Below are 18,686 nucleotides of genomic sequence, written 5' to 3' on the forward strand. Positions count from 1 at the left end.
TGGTCTTACTTTGTTTATAAATCCAGACTCAAATTAGTATTGCCACCACCACCAATAAGAGCAGCTATGAGCTATCTCAGCCTATCTGCACAGTATACAACATATTCACTGGAGCAGTGTAACTGGAACCCTCATGTTGTTGGTTGTAGCCTACTTGTATTTAGTTGTTTGCTATAAATATGTATTGATAGGCCTACATAGCATCATCACCACCAGTCCCCCCTGCTATTGGTATTATTATCACTGTACTGAACTGAAGGCATGAATGAATGGCCTGGAAGTGGGAGCCCGTTTTTCTTTTTGAGTGGTGCAACCACTCTATTATAGACAACTATGTGTGTCCCTGGTTGGCTGGCTGTGTCCCCGTGCCCCTGGGTCTGAGCACGGAAATAGCATATTTTCTCCACCAAGTGTTTTGGATGCGGGGCGGCTCGCCGGAACCGGCACCGGCGAGCCGAGCCGAAAAGTAACAAAAAAGTTACTTTTCGAAGTAACGCTTTACTTTTTGGTTTAAGTAACAGTAAAGTAACTAAGTTACTTTTGAAATGATGTAACTAGTAACTGTAACTAGTTACTTTTTAAAAATAACGGTCCCAACACTGGTCATTCAGAATATGTTACAATAAAGTTATTGTCACTCCCAACGGACTCAGAACGAGGCAAGGTAGTTCTTTTATCACTGGTAGATTTATTGTCTGTCACACAATCAATCCACAACGTCAAACTGTTGTAAAATAAAGCATAAAACGAACATTCAGATTAGAACCAAACGATACCGAAACATTATCATATAAGAAACAATAACAAATGCAGAAAGGAAACACAAACGCACCTCACTGGCGCTGCTGCGTAAGCCGAAGGAAATGAAAGGACGTCTTTGCCCTCTGAAGTGCCCATAAACACAGCGACGCTGAAATACAAGTCATTCCATGAATAAGACATTTAAACCACACAATGTCAATATGTCGTGATGTAGCGGTTACAACTCTAAACACGCGAACCTGTTGGTCAGCGACACGCTGTAAACAAACCGCCCGGCATCTCTACGGAACGGAAGTGGAACAATGATTGTGAACCATCGACGACGCAAACCATATATGGGCATAGCACCGGAAATGACGGAACTTCAACCCATAAATATACCTTTCACTCAAATATATATTAAGAAAATAATAAACTTAGAAAACTAACAAATTGCATAATAATTACAACATGACAGCAGTAACAGTTATGGTTGGCTATACAGACTGCAGTATAGGTTACAGCCAGGTTCAACCAAAGTGTGGCTCTAACAGAGCGTCGCAGTCCCTCCCCCTTTCAGAATGACGAGTGGCCCAGGAAATGAAATGCAATGCATTTCTCCCATATAGGATTTTCTTTAAGTATTTATTTAAAGACGGTTAGGCCGCGGACAAAGCCAACTCGGATCGTGACAAATCATGACTATGAACACAATATTTTGGGGCCGATCAAATCATTAGAAAGAAGAAAATAAAGTGTTGATTTTCTGGCGTCGGGACCACGACAAATGAGCGATACCCTCTGGCTGGTACGTAAACTAAATGACTCAGTGGAAGAGGCTTCGAGGCAACGTGGACTCACTGCACGCCTCCTCCCCCGCTATGATATAGAGGTTATGCACATGCTTAAAGTGAATGGCACATCGAGTGGCAAAGCAACATGCAAAGTGAGTTTAACATTGTTTAACGTTGATTAATGCAATCAGATAGGACTTTTATGTTTGGATGTATGGGTTGTCAAGGCCAGATAGTAGTTTTTTTGCCACTCAGTATATAGGCATTCCTGCATTTGATGATGATGTCACATGCATACCCTCTATTGGGGAGGAAGCGAGAGTGAATTAAGCAATATTACACGAGAGGGTGTGGTTTAACGTGATTATTCCGTGATTATTCACTGAAGTGACATCTCCATATACGGAGATGGAGATATGGAGATGTCCAGAGCCTGGGCAGTGGCTTTTGTGCTGGTTCCGGACAACCGGCGATCCGACAGCCTTGACACCGGGAATTGCACTCCCTGTGGTGGTCTGGAATGCGTGTGTCAAATTTGAAGTCGGTGGGGCGAACAGTTCACAAGTTAAGTGTATTACAGTCGTACGTACACACGTACGTACACGTACACACACTCTGTGCATTTATATCATGTTCAGCTCTTAATTAATCTGTCATTCTCAGTTGCTGCAGATGTCAGAACATCATGTGATGTCAGAACAGGTCAGCTCCATATATGGAGATATAGGGGTGATCAGGGCCTTCTATGCTGATTCTGGACAACGGTGTATCCGACGGACTCGATACCGGGCACTGCACTCCCTGTGGGTGGTGTTACATGTTTTGTCACATTGCAGTGGGTGCTAACAATCGTTAGTTTGAAGTACAAGCTGACCGACCTCAAGGAGAAGGTCTACCGGGACTGGAATAATTCAAATAGGAGTCGGTGAAGGTCTGGCGATACGTTTTCAATGAGGTTGTCCGAAGGGCCAGGCACGCTCTTAACGGGGTGGCCTGAAGAGCCAGGTACGCCTTCGATGGCGTGGCCCCAAGGGCCAGGTACGCTTCTAATGGGGTGGCCAGAAGTGCCGACGTAACCTGGTTAAGCCTTCTTGAGATGGTACAGATAGATTCCCATGGGAAATCTGGGGGTGGCCGTTGCGAAGGCTTTTTACTTAGAGCTCCATATATGGCGATAACCTATAGTCCCATATATGGAGACAACTGCGATATCCAGCGCTGACATCAGATTAATGTAGAAACCCCAAAGATGGATATACACAATGGTGACATCATCGTGACACTAGACTTGCACAGCATAAAAAGCTTCCAAACTTCAGATACCAAGCCACGCATGCGGAAATCCTCAGGATCTACAAGACCCAGGATACAGGATACAGCACATAGGACAAGGCTCAAGACACCACACTCAAGACACAAAATCCAAGATCAAGAACACCTCAACACATACGAACCAAGGTGACTAACCCAGATAGCCCAGATAGTTAAACATCCCGGTTTAAGTTCGGATCGGACGCCACTGCAGTGGGTCCTAGCCTAAACAACCAGCACTAGTTCGAGCATATAAATCAAGCAAGACACAGGACACGGACCTGTTCAGGATTCTACTATCCAGACTCCAAACACAAGACCCGAGTATCAAGATCAAGAACACATCAACACATACGAACTAAGGTATCTGGCCTTACAACCCAGACCCCATTGTACCGTACGCTCCGAGGTGTCTGGCAACTCAGAAACCTTATAGCTTCACTAAGACCACTATTCCAATTACATCTGTTAAACATCCCGGTTTAAGTTCGACACCACTGCAGCTGGTCCTAGCCGAGAGACACGAGACACGAGGTCAACATCGGACGGATCTTCCAAGGATAACGTAACTATATTGCATGCCATCACAATCCATGTGTAGCAAACGCTTTGATAATGACCCAAGCATCCTGGAAGGTGCTGACTCCTCCCAGACTCAGGTTGTCTGTTCCGAGTGTCCATACGTGAAGAAGAGCCACAACGACCAAATGTCGAGGAATGGACAGATCATCTCAGCAGCCTGTCAGCCAATCAACGGCTCTACAACCAGCCAGAAGAAAGAAGACACATCTAGATCCTACAACCATCAGCAGTTTACCGAGACGTTAACTCAACCAGGAGAAGTAAAGACACGACAGCCATCTTACACAGGAAAGAAACCCCACGCCTGTATAGTGTGTGATAAGAGTTTCAGTCGATTAAGTGAACTGAAGACTCACGAGCGCTTCCACACCGGAGAAAAAACATTCCACTGTAAACAGTGTGACAAGCGTTTCAGTTTGTTACATCATCTGAAGACACACCAGTTTAGCCACACAGGGGAAAAACCTTTCATTTGTAAACAGTGTGACAAGAGTTTCAGTCAGTTAGCTAATCTGAAGAGACACCAGTTTATCCACACAGGGGAAAAACCCTTTGTTTGTAAACAGTGTGACAAGAGTTTCAATGTGTTAGCTAATCTAAAGACACACCATCTTATCCACACTGGGGAAAAACCTTTCGTTTGTAAACAGTGTGACAAGAGTTTCAGTCTGTTAGCTAATCTGAAGACACACCAGTTTATCCACACTGGGGAAAAACCTTTCATTTGTAAACAGTGTGAGAAGAGTTTCAGTCAGTTAGCTAATCTGAAGACACACCAGTTTATCCACACTGGTGAAAAACCTTTCGTTTGTAAACAGTGTGACAAGAGTTTCAGTCTGTTAGCTAATCTGAAGACACACCAGTTTTTCCACACTGGGGAAAAACCTTTCGTTTGTAAACAGTGTAACAAGAGTTTCAGAGTGTTAGCCTATCTGAAGACACACCAGCATATCCACACTGGGGAAAAACCTTTCGTTTGTAAACAGTGTGACAAGAGTTTCAGTCATATAGGTAATCTGAAGACACACCTGCGTATCCACACTGGGGAAAAACCTTTCATTTGTAAACAGTGTAACAAGAGTTTTTGTCATTTATCTGATCTGAAGAAACACCAGCGTATCCACACCGGAGAAAAACCATTCAACTGTAAACAGTGTGACAAGCGTTTCAGTCAGTTAGGTCATCTGAAGAGACACCAGCTTATCCACAGAGGGGAAAAACCTTTTATTTGCAAACAGTGCGAGAAGGGCTTCACTACTTTATCTTCTCTGAAGTCACACCAGCGTATCCACACTGGGGAAAAACCTTTCGTTTGTAAACAGTGTAACAAGAGTTTCAGTGATCTAGGTAATCTGAATAGACACGACCTTATCCACACTGGGGATAAACCTTTCATTTGTAAACGGTGTGACAAGAGTTTCAGGCATTTAGCTAATCTGAAGAGACACCACCTTATCCACACTGGGGAAAAACCTTTTTCCACGATGTACCATTCTTACCATACTTAATGTTCAACCCGCTTGAAAGGGTGATGGGTCACTGTAATGAGGTCTTGACCCTCCAAATTGTATGCATACAAAGCATGATAGTCCACCTCATCTCCAGGCTTGACCACCAACAGCTCGTCTGTCTCTCTGATGTGGTATGAATGAAGATGGCTTTTAAATTCCACTGTTGAAAAAAGGTTCTCAACAAGAATCCAATTTGCCCTAATATGCAGAATTAGGGTACAAACAGTGGTATCTGCTCTCCGTGCATAAGATCAAGAATGAAGAAATCCCCAGACGCATACTTGACAATGTTCAAAACAATACGTTTACTCTTCCAGAGCTTCTCATCAACACCAACGGGAACCTCCAAGTTCTTAAAATGAACTGAAGGAACAACTCACTGACTGCTGGTTGTGCATCATCTTTCATGAGACTTGAGGTCTGCCAATCCCAACACTGCCGAAGCTGATTTGTCTTTGCTAGAGTCTGACAAATTAAATGTTTATTTGTGACTCTGTCAACCCTCTTGAAAAATAAATGTTTGGCCTCAAACCTCATGCACCAATGGGACCGAGGTGGCCCGCACCGGATGAGCCGAGGGAAAACCGAATATTGGAATTTTTGGGTCAGCCCTTTCACACGATAATTGTTTAACTTTGCCTTCACACTGCCAGCCTTCATTTACAATAGAATACTGTCAGAAAACCCATTCACACAAACACAATTTCTGTAAGGAAATACAGGGCTCATCTCTGTGTAAAGGGAGGCTTTTCATCATGGAATGCTTTGGCGCTGTTTTAAATACACCCATCCTCCATAACACTAGGCCACATTGCCTTAAACAACTTTACAGAAATTACATTATAAACTTGTTCACAAATGTAATATTCTATAAGACTTCTTAGCTTTTAGCTAACACTTGTTACCTCAAGTTAATGTTAGCTTAGCTGCAAAAACTAACATCACATAATGGCGTCTCGAGTGCATGTGTTTGGTCCGACTAGTCATTGGTCCGAAAAACGACAACCCACCTCAAACCCTAACCTAACCATAACGGCAAGCACGGGAGCAGGCGCTAGTCCGAGGTGCGGACGCATGTCGAACCAATGCTCCGTCGGACCATGCATAGTATGCCTCCCGGCGTCTCTTCTCTCCTCTTCTGCCTCTGTCACAACCAAACATATAGTACAAAAGCTACTGCAAGTTCTCCATGGCTGTGGACTAAAATGTTATAAGTAGAAAATAACCTCACCTCACTTCCACTCTCTTCACGTAGAATGGTGAAGAATTAAGTTGTTAATGTTAACTTCTGTGAAGTTCTGTCAGTGTCTTCTCTTCACTGGCCACTGCCAAACACGTAAAAAAAGCGGGTGGTCAGGACCTTTTAAAGAACCTTTTAAAATCCCCAAGAACCATATGAGGATCTGAAGAACCTAAATAAAATGGTTGGTTCTTTAGTACTTCTTTAGTTCTTTAGTTCTTCAAAGAACCATGCAGCCTTTTAAAGAACCATTATAGAATTAGAACCATTAGTTTTCTGTATGTACCTCCGGCAGGGGAAACTCCCCCTGTCAGGTGAAAAGAAGCAGCTTGGACTCCTCATGCATAGAAGGAAGCATGAGGTCAGTCCACTGCCCTCCCAGGTTGGCAGAGGAAGTGTAGCGTCCAGGATTGCATTAGATAATTGACAAAAAATGGGTTGCAAAATTGTGGGATGAACAAGGAAAAAACAACCGCACACCATTTATTTACAGGGAAATAGCAACGTTTCGGCCTATGCGGCCTTCATCAGGCTATCTTTATGAACACAAATGAGAAAGCATCCTTTTTGTAGGCTGTCTGGCCTAAAGGTAAGCCTATCAGAACAAACGAAATGACATGACATCACTCAACTTAAGGTGACAGGTACTCATGTGGTTAAATGAGAACAAAAAAGTCATATAAAAAACTCAATACACCCATGCAAAGTAATAAGAAAAAATCATAATAATCCAAATGAATCATGACAGTATACAAATATATTATTTATTAATATTGTTAAATACAGTATACAAAAATCATGAACAAGAAACATATTGCAGGTTGAAACTTCATGAAAAACCTTCCCTGTGAAAGAGAAAAGGGAACAGTTTACAAGAGGTTTAAAACCAGGTACAAAATCAAATCATCAACAATACAATGAGTTAAAAACTATATGGAGCAAACTAAAGGATAAAATCAAAGATCACAGCATGACATTTAATAAAAGTTCATCATTAACCCATTCTGACCGGGAACCCATTTTGGTGTTAGCATCATGTTATGCTTTAGCTATTGAAAAATAGCAGATCTACAAGCTCATAGCGCGCCACCGAGTGGCGCGCTACGAGCTTGTAGGTCTGCTATTTTTGAAAAATCGAAGAACGACTGTGACATTTTTAGAATCTGATCTCAGGTCAGAATGGGTTAAATCAGACCAGTGTGTGTCCAGTGGAAACCTCGTATGAATCTGATCTCAGGTCAGAATGGGTTAAGGCCTCTAGGTGCCAATGTTTGGAGTGTGAAGATCCAGGATGCTTCACGTCTCTTTAACAGCAAATCATGATCGCCACCTCTGTGTGGCGGATCAACTTGTTCAATGCCGCAGAAACGTAAAGAAGATATGTCATGCTTGTGATCATTGAAATGTACCGCCACTGGGTAGTCTCTATCATTTCTTCTAATAGAGCTTTTGTGCTCGCTTATCCTTAGCTTCAGTTTCCTAGTGGTTTTGCCCACATAGGCTAGACCACAAGGACAGCGCAGCATGTAAATGACGTGAGTGGAAGCGCAAGTAATGACACTTGGTTGATGGGAAACAATTTGCTAGAGTGCGGGTGGCCAAAATGATAAGTTGTGTGTGTATTATTGCATTGGGCGCAACTGCCACAGCGGTAATTGCCGTTGGGTAGCGGGGCTAGCAGTAAAGGGGCTAGCAGTGTCTGGCTGGCCGGTAGAGGCGCATGCCTTTGGTCTGCATGAACAAGCATATCTTTTAAATTGCGCCCTCGCTTGTTTACAAACAGGGGTTTGTGTTTGAAAATAGGCGCTAGAGCAGGATCGGATGTCAGGACATGCCAGTGTTTATTAAAAACAGGCTTCATGACGCCCGAGTGGGGAGAGAAAGTGGTAATGCAGGTGACCGAAAACTTTTTTTCCTTTTCTCTCGCTCTTTTTGAGGAGGTTTGCCCGAGATTGTTTCAATGCCGTGTCATATACGCTTTTTGGATCCACTCAGCCGGGTAGCCTCTTTGTAGGAACCTAGCTGTCATATCATCCGCTTTTTAAATAAAATCATCAGTTGAGGAACATACTCTTCTGAGTCGGTAAAATTGCCTTTTAGGAAGCCCTCTTTTTAGAGGAGTAGGATGGAAACTGTTAGCCATTAAGAGGGTGTTCTTGTCAGTGTCTTTCCTATACAGGGTGGTAATAAGTGTGGTGTTGTCTTTGACGACCCACATGTCAAGAAACGAAACCTTTTTCCGAGCTGTATTCACAAGTGAATTGTAGGTTGCTATTAAAGCTGTTCAAAAGTAGGTGAAACTCGTTAAGTTCATCACTGGTTCCTTGATATAGGCAAAAAACGTCATCTATATACCTATACCATTTTAAAATTTTGTGCAAATGTGCATTTCGTTCTGGGTTAAAAACATACTTTTCTTCATAACATATACTAGGCTTACCATACGTCCTCTTTTGCCCGGACAAGTCCTCTTTTTTTGTAGGCTGTCCGGGGGGGTTTTGTAAAATCCTGCAAATGTCCGGGGTTTTAACTTTTGAGGGTAGCGTGAATTTACAATGCACGTTCATGGTTGGGGCACGTTCGGAAATAGCGCACGTACTGAGCGCACTGTGCAATGCAAACTAATAGGCGAGTGTGCTCTGGTGCGATATTTCCGAACGCGCCCGAACAAAGCACTCTGAGAGGCGGAGTGCATGCGCAGATCTAAACAAACTAACTGGAGGCGAGCGCATGCATGCAGTCACAGACAGTGTGTGTGTGCACAGAGAGAGAGAGAGAAAGCGAAAGATGCCGAAACGAAAATGTAACTTCACAGATGATTTGCGGAAAAAGTATCCGTGTTTTCGTCCTGGCCGTGACAAATCTGAAGCAGAATGCACTGTGTGCAAAGCAGGAACGTATGTATCTGTGGCAAATAAAGGTGCCAGCTATACGAGCCCATATCGAAACTATAAGCACAAAACAGCTCTACGGGGTGAGAGCTCGTCTGCTAAATTGACAGAGTACCTTGATAGACTGTTGTGTTGTCTGCTCTGTGAGGAAAGCTTGAAATACCAAAGAACTATCTCATCATTGACATGCAGAAAAAGTATATAGGCTACTGTTTTCTTAGCTTTGTGACTGACCAATGAGAAGCAGATTGTATTGTTTACAAAGGAACTATGTGTCTGTCACAAATAAAAGTTCTGTCCTGCAAGCCCATGTCATGTCAACAACACAGACAAGGCAGCTGTGCGCGAGGCGAGTCCTGCTAATTAAATTGACCCAATATTATTTTGTACAACCTAGCAAAGCATACGATATGATGGTTTGGAGAATAGGCTGGTCTCTCTTTTTACAAGAGATGCAGGTTCTCAACATTTTTAATTTCAAGGACCCCCATAACTCTGAGAGTAAAACCAAATGGACCCATAAGAGTCCCATTTGATTCCATTTGTACAGTATCAGAGTTAAAAGTTATAAAGGGTCCATTTGGTTCCATTTGTACTAGTACACTCTCAGAGTTACAGACCTATAATGGGTCCATTTGGAACCCCCTCAAGGAACCATGAGGGTCCTTGGATCACACCTTTGAGAGCCACTGCTTTAAATAAATACATAACTAATATAGAGCAATTTTGATCAAATTTAGGAGCAACTATTTTGTTATATATTATTTTGACATCTGAATTTAATTCAAACAGAACCGCGCATGCACGACACATGCACGATGTGCACGCGCGCATGTGTCCTCTTTTTGGTCATTCAGAATATGGTATGCCTAACATATACATTTGCATAGTTGGGCGCACAAATGGAACCCATGCTAGTACCAGACACCTGTAAATAAAAATCGCCGTTGAACTTGAAGTAATTATTTTTCATTACCCATTTTGTAAGTTCAATGATGAAGTTATTAATTAGGCGGATTAACAGTAGCGTCACGGTTATTGAGATAATAGCCTAAAGCCTCAACACCACCGTCATGGGGTATATGTTTGTGTAGAGTCTGGCAACATCAAAAGTAACCAAAATAACATCATCCGGCAAATCAGTGATACCATAAATATTGTTAATAAAATCAGTAGAGTCTCGAATGTATGCTGGTAAAGAATGTACATAGGGTTTGATGAAGTAGTCAACAAATTCAGATAGAGGAGCCAACAAATAATTAGTTTGGGCAACAATAGGACGGCCCGGGGGATCAATAAGTGATTTATGTATTTTAGGCAGTGTATACATCACCGGGCGGACTGGGTGCTGACAATATAGGAAGCCATGTTCAGATTTAGTGATCCAGCCATTATTTTTGGCATCCTCTAAAAAAACACTGAGTTCTTGTTGCAACGAACTAGTGGGATCACTTTTCATTTTCTTGTAGACAGTCGTTTTTGACAATTGAGACATAATCTCAGCTTCATATTTATCTTTATCCTGAATGCAAATGCCACCTCCCTTATCTGCAGGTTTAATGGGGTTGACCTTCAAAATAGTAAATTCAACCCTGCCCTCTGTGCCCTCAGTCCCCATTTACTTAACCGATTACCTCACAAAGGTGAGCAACTCTCACAGCCACAACACCAGAGGGAGTATAAATAATGATCTGGTGCCACCCACATATAGAACAAAAATGGGTAAATTCACTTTCCACAGCACTGCCACTCAGGTGTGGAATGCCCTGCCCCCTTCCCTCAAAACAAACAAATCACTGGCTTCCTTTAAAACCGGTCTGAAAAATTACCTATCAATATCAGCTGGTCAAAAGGAGAGAAGATGACTGCCCAACCCCGATTTATTTATTTATTTGGTATTTAGATTTATTTAGATTTGTTGGTACACCTGCAAATAACTTTCATGTGTTGTGAGGTATCCTCGATTACTATCAACACTGTATTATGAATGCATTGGGACCCGAATGGAAACAAGACCGCAAGGACTTTTTTCGGTGCCATCCTTTTGGATAAAATGTGCTTTTTTGACTGTACCATGTACTGTTTTTCTGCATATGATATATTGTCTAATAAAATAATCAATCAATCAAAAAAATCACTATGTTTTTGTCATTAATGAGTTCATTCAATGCCGTCTTTTCATTGTCCGTTAGATTTCTTTCAACATGAAAAGGCTGATTAATCTCTTTCATGATATTGTTCAACCAATCTACAAAACGTGTTGATAGAGGCATTGGGTGTGTTTGGACAAAACGTGCTTTTTTGTCTGAAAGAGGTGGAGGCAGGTATAGCACTAGCAGTAGCAGTAGCACTCCGGTCTGTGTTGTTGGAAAAGAAGTGTTTTAACTGAATCTGTCTGAAACATTTAAACAAGTCCACTTTTAAACCAAATGCATTGACACCACTCGTAGTGGGAACAAACGATAAGCCCTTGGAGAGGAGGGACAATTGATCATTGGACAGTTCTTTTGAAGAGATGTTGATTACCGTGTCCTTGTGGAGCTGCGGGTCCAAGGCCGGGTTTGTCGTTGCTGACCGCGTCCTCTTTCCCCTCCTGCATTTTTTCTTTTTTCTCTGTTGTTCCTCCTGCGTGTTTCTAAAAAAGGAGCAGGCTGGGCAGAATCACTATCAAAAGTGAAGTCGCTGTCTCTGGACGAATTCCCTCTGTTGATGGAGCCTCTCTGGTATAGGAAGACACTCCTGCAGGCGGTCGGAAACCCTGACTGGGTGCCGGAGCGCTAGTGCGTAATTGCGCACCAGTAGGCAGGGAGGACTGTGTGCCGTGTGTTGGCTCAGAGGGTGCAGGGTCGGCTTTCTTCTGTTTGCCAGTCGTAGACTTCGTTGTTTAGATAGTCTTCAGTGTCACTTTGTATTTCTTAATCTTGCGTCTTTGCAAAAAGTCTTTGTATTGCTTCACAACTTATTTTATGGACTTGTCAATGGTTTCAAAGTCGACTCCAGGGGTTTGTTTTAAGACTCTCTTCCAGAGCCTGGATTTCAGTTTTAAACTCACTTGCTAACGAAGCTGCTTTTTCGATAGTTAGCAACATGAGGTCCAGGGAGCATTTGTTCAGGATTTTTCCCCATTTGTGAACAAAAGATTCATCTGATTTCCCTATAGTTGGGCCTTTTTGCAGTCGCAGACCTTGCGGGATCCTTTTATTTCTCCAGTATAAATTGTGGGATAAAAAGTATTACCAAAAAAAAAAACATGAGCATCAAAGCAATATTTTAAATACATTTCATTAGCAACGACGTGCATTCCAATGAATTCCATAGAAAAATTACTTTTCAAAATAAGAGCTCAACTGGGAAAAATGCTGGTGTGAATTAGATCCTAATTTTTCAATAAATGCTAGCGGGTTAAGTGTTAAAGGGGCTGTATTTTGCGTGTCTTAAGTACCAGGTCTTAATACCTAACTTGAGTAAACTAAAGACCTGGAGGCGTGATCAATGCTCTTTGGCCACTCAGAATAGCCCAAATGGCATTGATCACGCCTCCAGGTCTTTAGTTTACTCAAGTTATAGGTAATAAGACCTGGTACTTAAGACACGCAAAATCTTAAGGTGTTTCAATCTGGATCTGGATGTGGATCTATAGATCTTGTCTATTTGTGTCCTATAGGTGAGGAGCCACAACGTGCTTGGTGTGTACCTGTGGTGCCTGTCGGTGTGTGACCTCATGTACCTGTGTACGCTGCCCCTCTGGGCCTACTACGTCAGCCGAGGACACTGGTGGCCCTGGAGCTCTGCCGCCTGCAAGGTGTGTATACCGAGTACCAATAGTCCGCCATGCGTGGCCGGTGAAGACCGGTGAAGACTCCGACTTGCGTGGCCTATTAACCCATTTTGACCTGGGAACGATTCTTACAAAACAATTGTTTCTATGTCAGTGCAGGTTCTCAAACATTTTCATGTCAAGGATAGCCCCATAATTATATGAAATTGGCCGCCGACCCCCATCTGAAAAGATGTTGTTCCAGGGACCCTCCTCCACCCAGAAGCAAAGCATTTGAGTTAAAAACGTTCGCTCTGAAAGAATAATACTCAAAGATTTGCACTACATTTTCACGATTTTTCAAAAATAGCAGACCTACAAGATATGAGCTTGTTGTAGATCTGCTATTTTTCAATAGCTAAAGTATAATGCTTAAAATACCAAAAGGGGTTCCCACCCAGAATGGGTTAACACCGCGAACGCCCGGGGGGTATTTAGGACCATTAAATCAGAGCGCCCAGCGATTTACAGCAACGGAGCACATTCAGCGACGCACCAGGCGCTATCCCGGATGTAGCCGAAGTAGCTAGATGTAGCCAAAACACCCCCGAGGCGATCATCGACAACAACGGGAGGTATGATTAATTCTAACGCGACTATAGCGACGGGACCGCGCGCGATGGGCCGTCAAAAACACAATCTTTGCTTAGAATTGGACGGAATGATTTAGATCAACAGCTCTTCACGTTTTAAGATTTTCGGTCTCATCCGCTAAAATGGGGTGGAACATTTCCGATGACGTCCCAAGCGGAAATGTCATCGAATGTTGCTCAACAATGTGCCTGTGGAGCGATGCGATCGGTTTTGATATCAATACATCTCCGTCCTTTTAATAATCTCCGCCCTGACTCCTGAGCGTTACTATTTGATATGACGGAGAACTCCGTTTTATGCCACTCGGGGTGTTAACTTGCCACACACGCTGCTGTCATGTATTGGTTACTCAGGTCACATGACCAGGAAACGGGTAACAGGAAAGCAACAGAAATCTTTAGAGACACCCAATGTTACGTAACGTATATGTTATGATTGAGCCCGGCCGGTTGAGAGGAGCGTTCGTTACTAAATAAAGAAACCAGCGCTTCTTTCACCTGCATGACAGATATCACTGGGTGATCATTTCTTGTTTATTGACTGACTCAATAAACGAGTGACTCATTACTTTACCTGTATTACATTCTGGTAGTTGTACTTTGAGGTGTTTGTGGTATCGTGTGCTCCTGCAGGTGTGAGATATGTGTGTGGTGATTTGTTTAACGTTCCCTCAGGTGTTCTCTGAGACAGGGGTGGCAACTTTGACGATGGAGAGGACCACTATAGTCCCACACTCACTCCAGAGAGCCACATTGCATATTACTGCCTTCGCAAAAATAGCCGATCTACAAGCTCAAAACACGTCGCATTGCGAGGCCTTTTGAGCTTGTAGATCAGCTATTTTTTCTAATATTAGATCAGCTATTTTTGCTAATAAATGAAATGCCTTCAATTATAGTTACATTAACGTTATGAACTAAATACAAATAGGCCTACATTGGATTAAAAATGATGATAACATTTACTTATACTCAATACTACGCACTAAGCTATTTATTTAGACTGAAATAATTGAAGCGGGTCATGTTTGCATGTTTGGAATTGTAACCTTCATCATGCCTGATGAAGGTCTGAACGACCAAAACTAAATCTAATTCTAAGTGAAGACAGCTGTGCGGGATCCTTTTTTCTCTATACTCGAATTGTAACAGCTGAAATCAATAATATATCAGCGTTCTGATATTAAGCTGATAGCCACATTAAGTGAAGGTGGGCGCATGTGGCTTATATTGTGGCCCATGGCCAGTTGCCCATGTATGCTCTGAGTCTAAGATGTTTGTGGTGATTATGTTTAACGCTCATCAGGTGTGCGGCTACATCTTCTTCAGCAACATGTGCAAGTATGTCAGCATCTTCCTGCTGTGCCGCGTGTCACACCTCTCCTCCTACAGACATAATGAACAACTGTTATAGGGCGGCTGTGGCTCAGGAGGTATAGAGCAGGTCGTCAAATGATCCCTGGGTCGGCGGTTTGAATCCCGGCTCCTCCTGTCCACATGTCTAAGTGTCCTTGGGCAAGACGCTGCACCCTACATTGCCTCCAATGAGTCGGTCGGTGTGAGCTCGCCACCGTTGGTGTGTGAATGTGGGAAGTGAGGACGCTGGCGACGACACTTCACCTCCCAGTGTATGAATGAAAGAATGAACCATTGTGAAGTGCTTTGAGCGTTATAAGGAAAAAGCGTTATAAAAATGCAATTCATTATAACCCTGCTACAGACACAACATAATGAACACTGCACTCTCGTCCTCCTCCTCGCGCGCGCGCGCAGGTGTGCGGCTACATCTTCTTCAACAACATGTACGTCAGCATCTTCCTGCTGTGCTGCGTGTCGGCCGACCGCTACGTGGCCGTGGTCTACGCCGTGGAGTCGCGGGGGCGGGGCCTGCGGCGGCGCCGCGTGGCGGCCGGCGTGGCGGCCTCCATCGTGGCGGTGGTGGCGCTGGGCCACCTGCCCGTCTTCGGCATGCGGGAGGGCGGCGAGCTGGGCGCCGGCGAGGAGGGCCACAGGAGGTGCTTCGAGCCCGACCAGAGCACCGCCAGGTATTATTATTATGGCGCACAAAATAAAACAACAATTTATGTTTTAATTAATTAATTAATTAATTAATTAATTGATATATTTTATTTTTTTCCTGTTATTTTTTCACCTATAAACATCATCATTGATGTTCATTGCAGCCCATTGGTCGTGATATTTGCATACAAATACCCCCCCCCCCCCCACAGAGGCAGAAATTCACACAACTTCAAAATCTTTTTGAACAATTTTGAACATATGACCTTTGACCTTTAACCAGGATAAAAGTACGTAAAATGCCTGTAATATAATGTATTTTTGTGATCATTAGAATGTGTAGAACATGTTTTATTTATTATTATGAAAAATATCCCCCAAATGTATTTTTTTTTCCTTTTACATAATTTCCTCTAAAAAGTCCTAGTAGTACAAGTAGTAGTAAGGTTGAAATCTCTTTTTTTAGAAATATATCCGGGTCTTGCAGGGTTAAACCTTATAGCATATGAATAGAGATGGCAACCGGCAGGCATGAAGGGAGCATGAGTTAAGTCCGTTGCTCTCCCCAGGTTGGCGGAGGGTGTGTAGAGCCCAGGATCACAGTAGATGATTGGCACAGGGGTGAAAAATGGGTTACAAAATCATGGGATAAAAAATATATTTAAAAAAAAAGAGATGGCAACCGGAGGAAACCCTGAGGCGAAATAGACATAGTGGCCGAATTCGGTATTGCAGCGCGGGCCCAAACACATGAACGCGCTGGTCCGTTGACTATCATTGCGCGCGCGCACATGATGACACGTGAACGCTGTTTCATACGTGAACGCACATGAACGCGTGCAATGATAGTCAAACGGCAGCGCGTTCATGTGTTTGGGCCCAATCCATCCCAGAATGCACTCTGTTCATGAGCGTTTAAGCAACTTAATGCAAGTGGATGGGAGGAGAAACCCGGTGCCGTCTCTACTCTTAAGGGTTAAACCCATTCAGGACGGGAACCGCCTTTTGGTGCTTTACGCATTTTGTTATACTTTTAGCTATTGAAAAAAATAGCAGATCTACAAGCTCATAGCTAAACCCCCTATCCCTAAACTACTTAGCCTTTTTTTTTTTTTACTATTTTGAAGAACAAAATAGTAAAAAAAAGTCAAAGAAGTTTAGGTATAAGGGGTTTAGCATGGACGAAAATAGAGCTCCTTTGCTGTCAAAATTAACACTGCGTCCATTCCTCCACTATAAAGGCATTCACTTCTAGTAATTTTTACTAGTTGACTAGTTGCCTAGTTTACTAGTCGACTAGTTGTTTAACTACCTAAAAAAAATTATATATATATATATGATTTTTTTTCTTTTTGAAATTAATATCTGTACATTTAAAAACTGTGTACTTTGTTGACTATAACTAAAAATCTACCAAATCTTAAGGCAAAAAAAAAAAAAAAAAAGCCAAGGTCAAGGTCGACTATAGTTGCTTAATGCCTAATATATACCCTCCCCGCCCGCATCAGGGTGACGGGCTTCAACTACGCCCGCTTCGCCGTGGGCTTCGTGGCGCCGCTGGCGCTGCTCATCGGGACCAACCGGGCCATCCTGGGCAGCGTGCGGGCCAGCGGGGGGCTGAGCGCCCGCCAGAAGGCCCGGGTCCGCTCGCTGGCCGTGGGCGTGGTGCTGCTCTTCCTGGTGTGCTTCGGGCCCTACCACCTGGTGCTGCTGCTGAGAGCCCTGCTCTTCCACTTCCCACAGGTTTTTACTATACTTTATTGTCTCCACCAGGGCCGAAGGCATGTATAGGGGAGGGTATACTGCCACACTATCAAAAGAGCTGCGCACGTGACAGCCGGAAAAACTGTTTTTTTAGACAGCTGGTGGATGGGGAAAAAAAGCTCCACTTCCGCGGACGACTTGCGCGACGGCCAGCTTTCCCCGGAAGCGCTCTCCTTCCGCCAAGTTTTGGCGGAAGTGGAGCTTTTTTTCCATCCACCAGCTCTCTAAAAAAACCCGGAAACGCGGCGCAAAACCGTTTTCCGCTTAGGTCTGGAAACGGGGGGAGAGATATGTTTGCACTCCGTCCGTGTGTGAGTGTGTGTGTGTGTGTGTGTGTGTGTGTGTGTGTGTGTGTGTGTGTGTGTGTGTGTGTGTGTCCGTCCGTCCGTCTTTGTGTCCGTCCATCCGTCTGTTTACAGCTCTAATCTCCGGCACCGTTTTTGAGATATTTTAGTATTTAAAAGTGTCCATGGGCTCCATGATGTCATGGACACTGCAGGGCTCACTTATATTTCATGGACTGCATGTTGTCTCAGTATAAGACAGCCCTCCCCCATATCCACAAGGAGGAGCAGTGGACCAAAGCATTATGGGAACTGTAGTCCAGGAAGGAAGTGACCCCAGTATCCATGACATCATGGAGCCTATGGACATACTTTGAAATACTAAAATATCTAAAAACACATATCACCCACGTAAAAACCCCCAGGAAAGTGTTTCTTGTCTCCCGAACATCATTGAAATTGGATCTGGTTGCAAAAAGGGGTGAAGTGGCCCTTTAATGCCCTATAGCGCCAACCCCCCTCCTCCTACTTGCGCGCGCCGCTTGCACAAGTATAATAACCGCTGCCCCTCGTCCCGTTCCGTCCCATCCCGTCCCAGCTGCAGGATGATGCGTGCCACCTGGAGAAGAGGATCTACACGGCCTACACCATCTCCCTGGGCCTGTCCACCTTCAACAGCGCCATCAACCCCCTCCTCTACGTCCTGTCCAGCGACAACATCCGCAAGGAGCTGACCCGAGGCCTGGCCGCCGTGCTGCCGGGCCACCCGGCCGCCGCCGCCGCTTCCTCCTCCTTCCCCTCCCCCCCCTCGGCCCCGCCCACCACCACCACCAGGCCCCGCCCCCCGCCAGAGCGGCTGGCCGACGTGGAAGCCGCCTATGCCCTGCTGGCCGACGCTGGAACTGCGGGTCGTCGTTCGTGACGGGAGGTGGACGTATATATACGGACGCTCGGTGACGTCGTCGTGACGACGCAAAAACGACGTGTGTCAAAGTGGTCTCGGAGTCGAGAGCCGCTCTCGACTTCCAGCTCGAGCCAACCGTAGAGTTATAATGGTACTTTTCCGGCAGTCTTCCGGGTGCTTTAAAAAAAAACGCCACCGAGCAGACTTCCATTGAAATTAATAGTCGTCCAGTCTC

General features: G+C 44.1%; 1 protein-coding gene across 1 annotated transcript in view; it reads left to right on the plus strand.

Annotated features, from left to right (window-relative positions):
* gpr132b (G protein-coupled receptor 132b) overlaps positions 1-18,469 on the plus strand; it is a gene marked incomplete at both ends in the record, with an annotated part of 20,511 nt that extends 2,042 nt beyond the window's left edge. The window contains 4 exons of the mRNA XM_080790701.1: positions 12,735-12,872; positions 15,254-15,525; positions 17,008-17,242; positions 18,146-18,469. Coding sequence (XP_080646827.1) covers positions 12,735-12,872; positions 15,254-15,525; positions 17,008-17,242; positions 18,146-18,469 — 969 coding nt within the window. The remainder of the gene's footprint in view (positions 1-12,734; positions 12,873-15,253; positions 15,526-17,007; positions 17,243-18,145) is intronic.
* Between the last annotated feature and the right edge of the window lie 217 nt (positions 18,470-18,686).

Source organism: Protomyctophum bolini, assembly GCF_963924005.1.
Source record: "Protomyctophum bolini genome assembly, chromosome: 19".
Classification (NCBI taxonomy): domain Eukaryota; kingdom Metazoa; phylum Chordata; class Actinopteri; order Myctophiformes; family Myctophidae; genus Protomyctophum; species Protomyctophum bolini.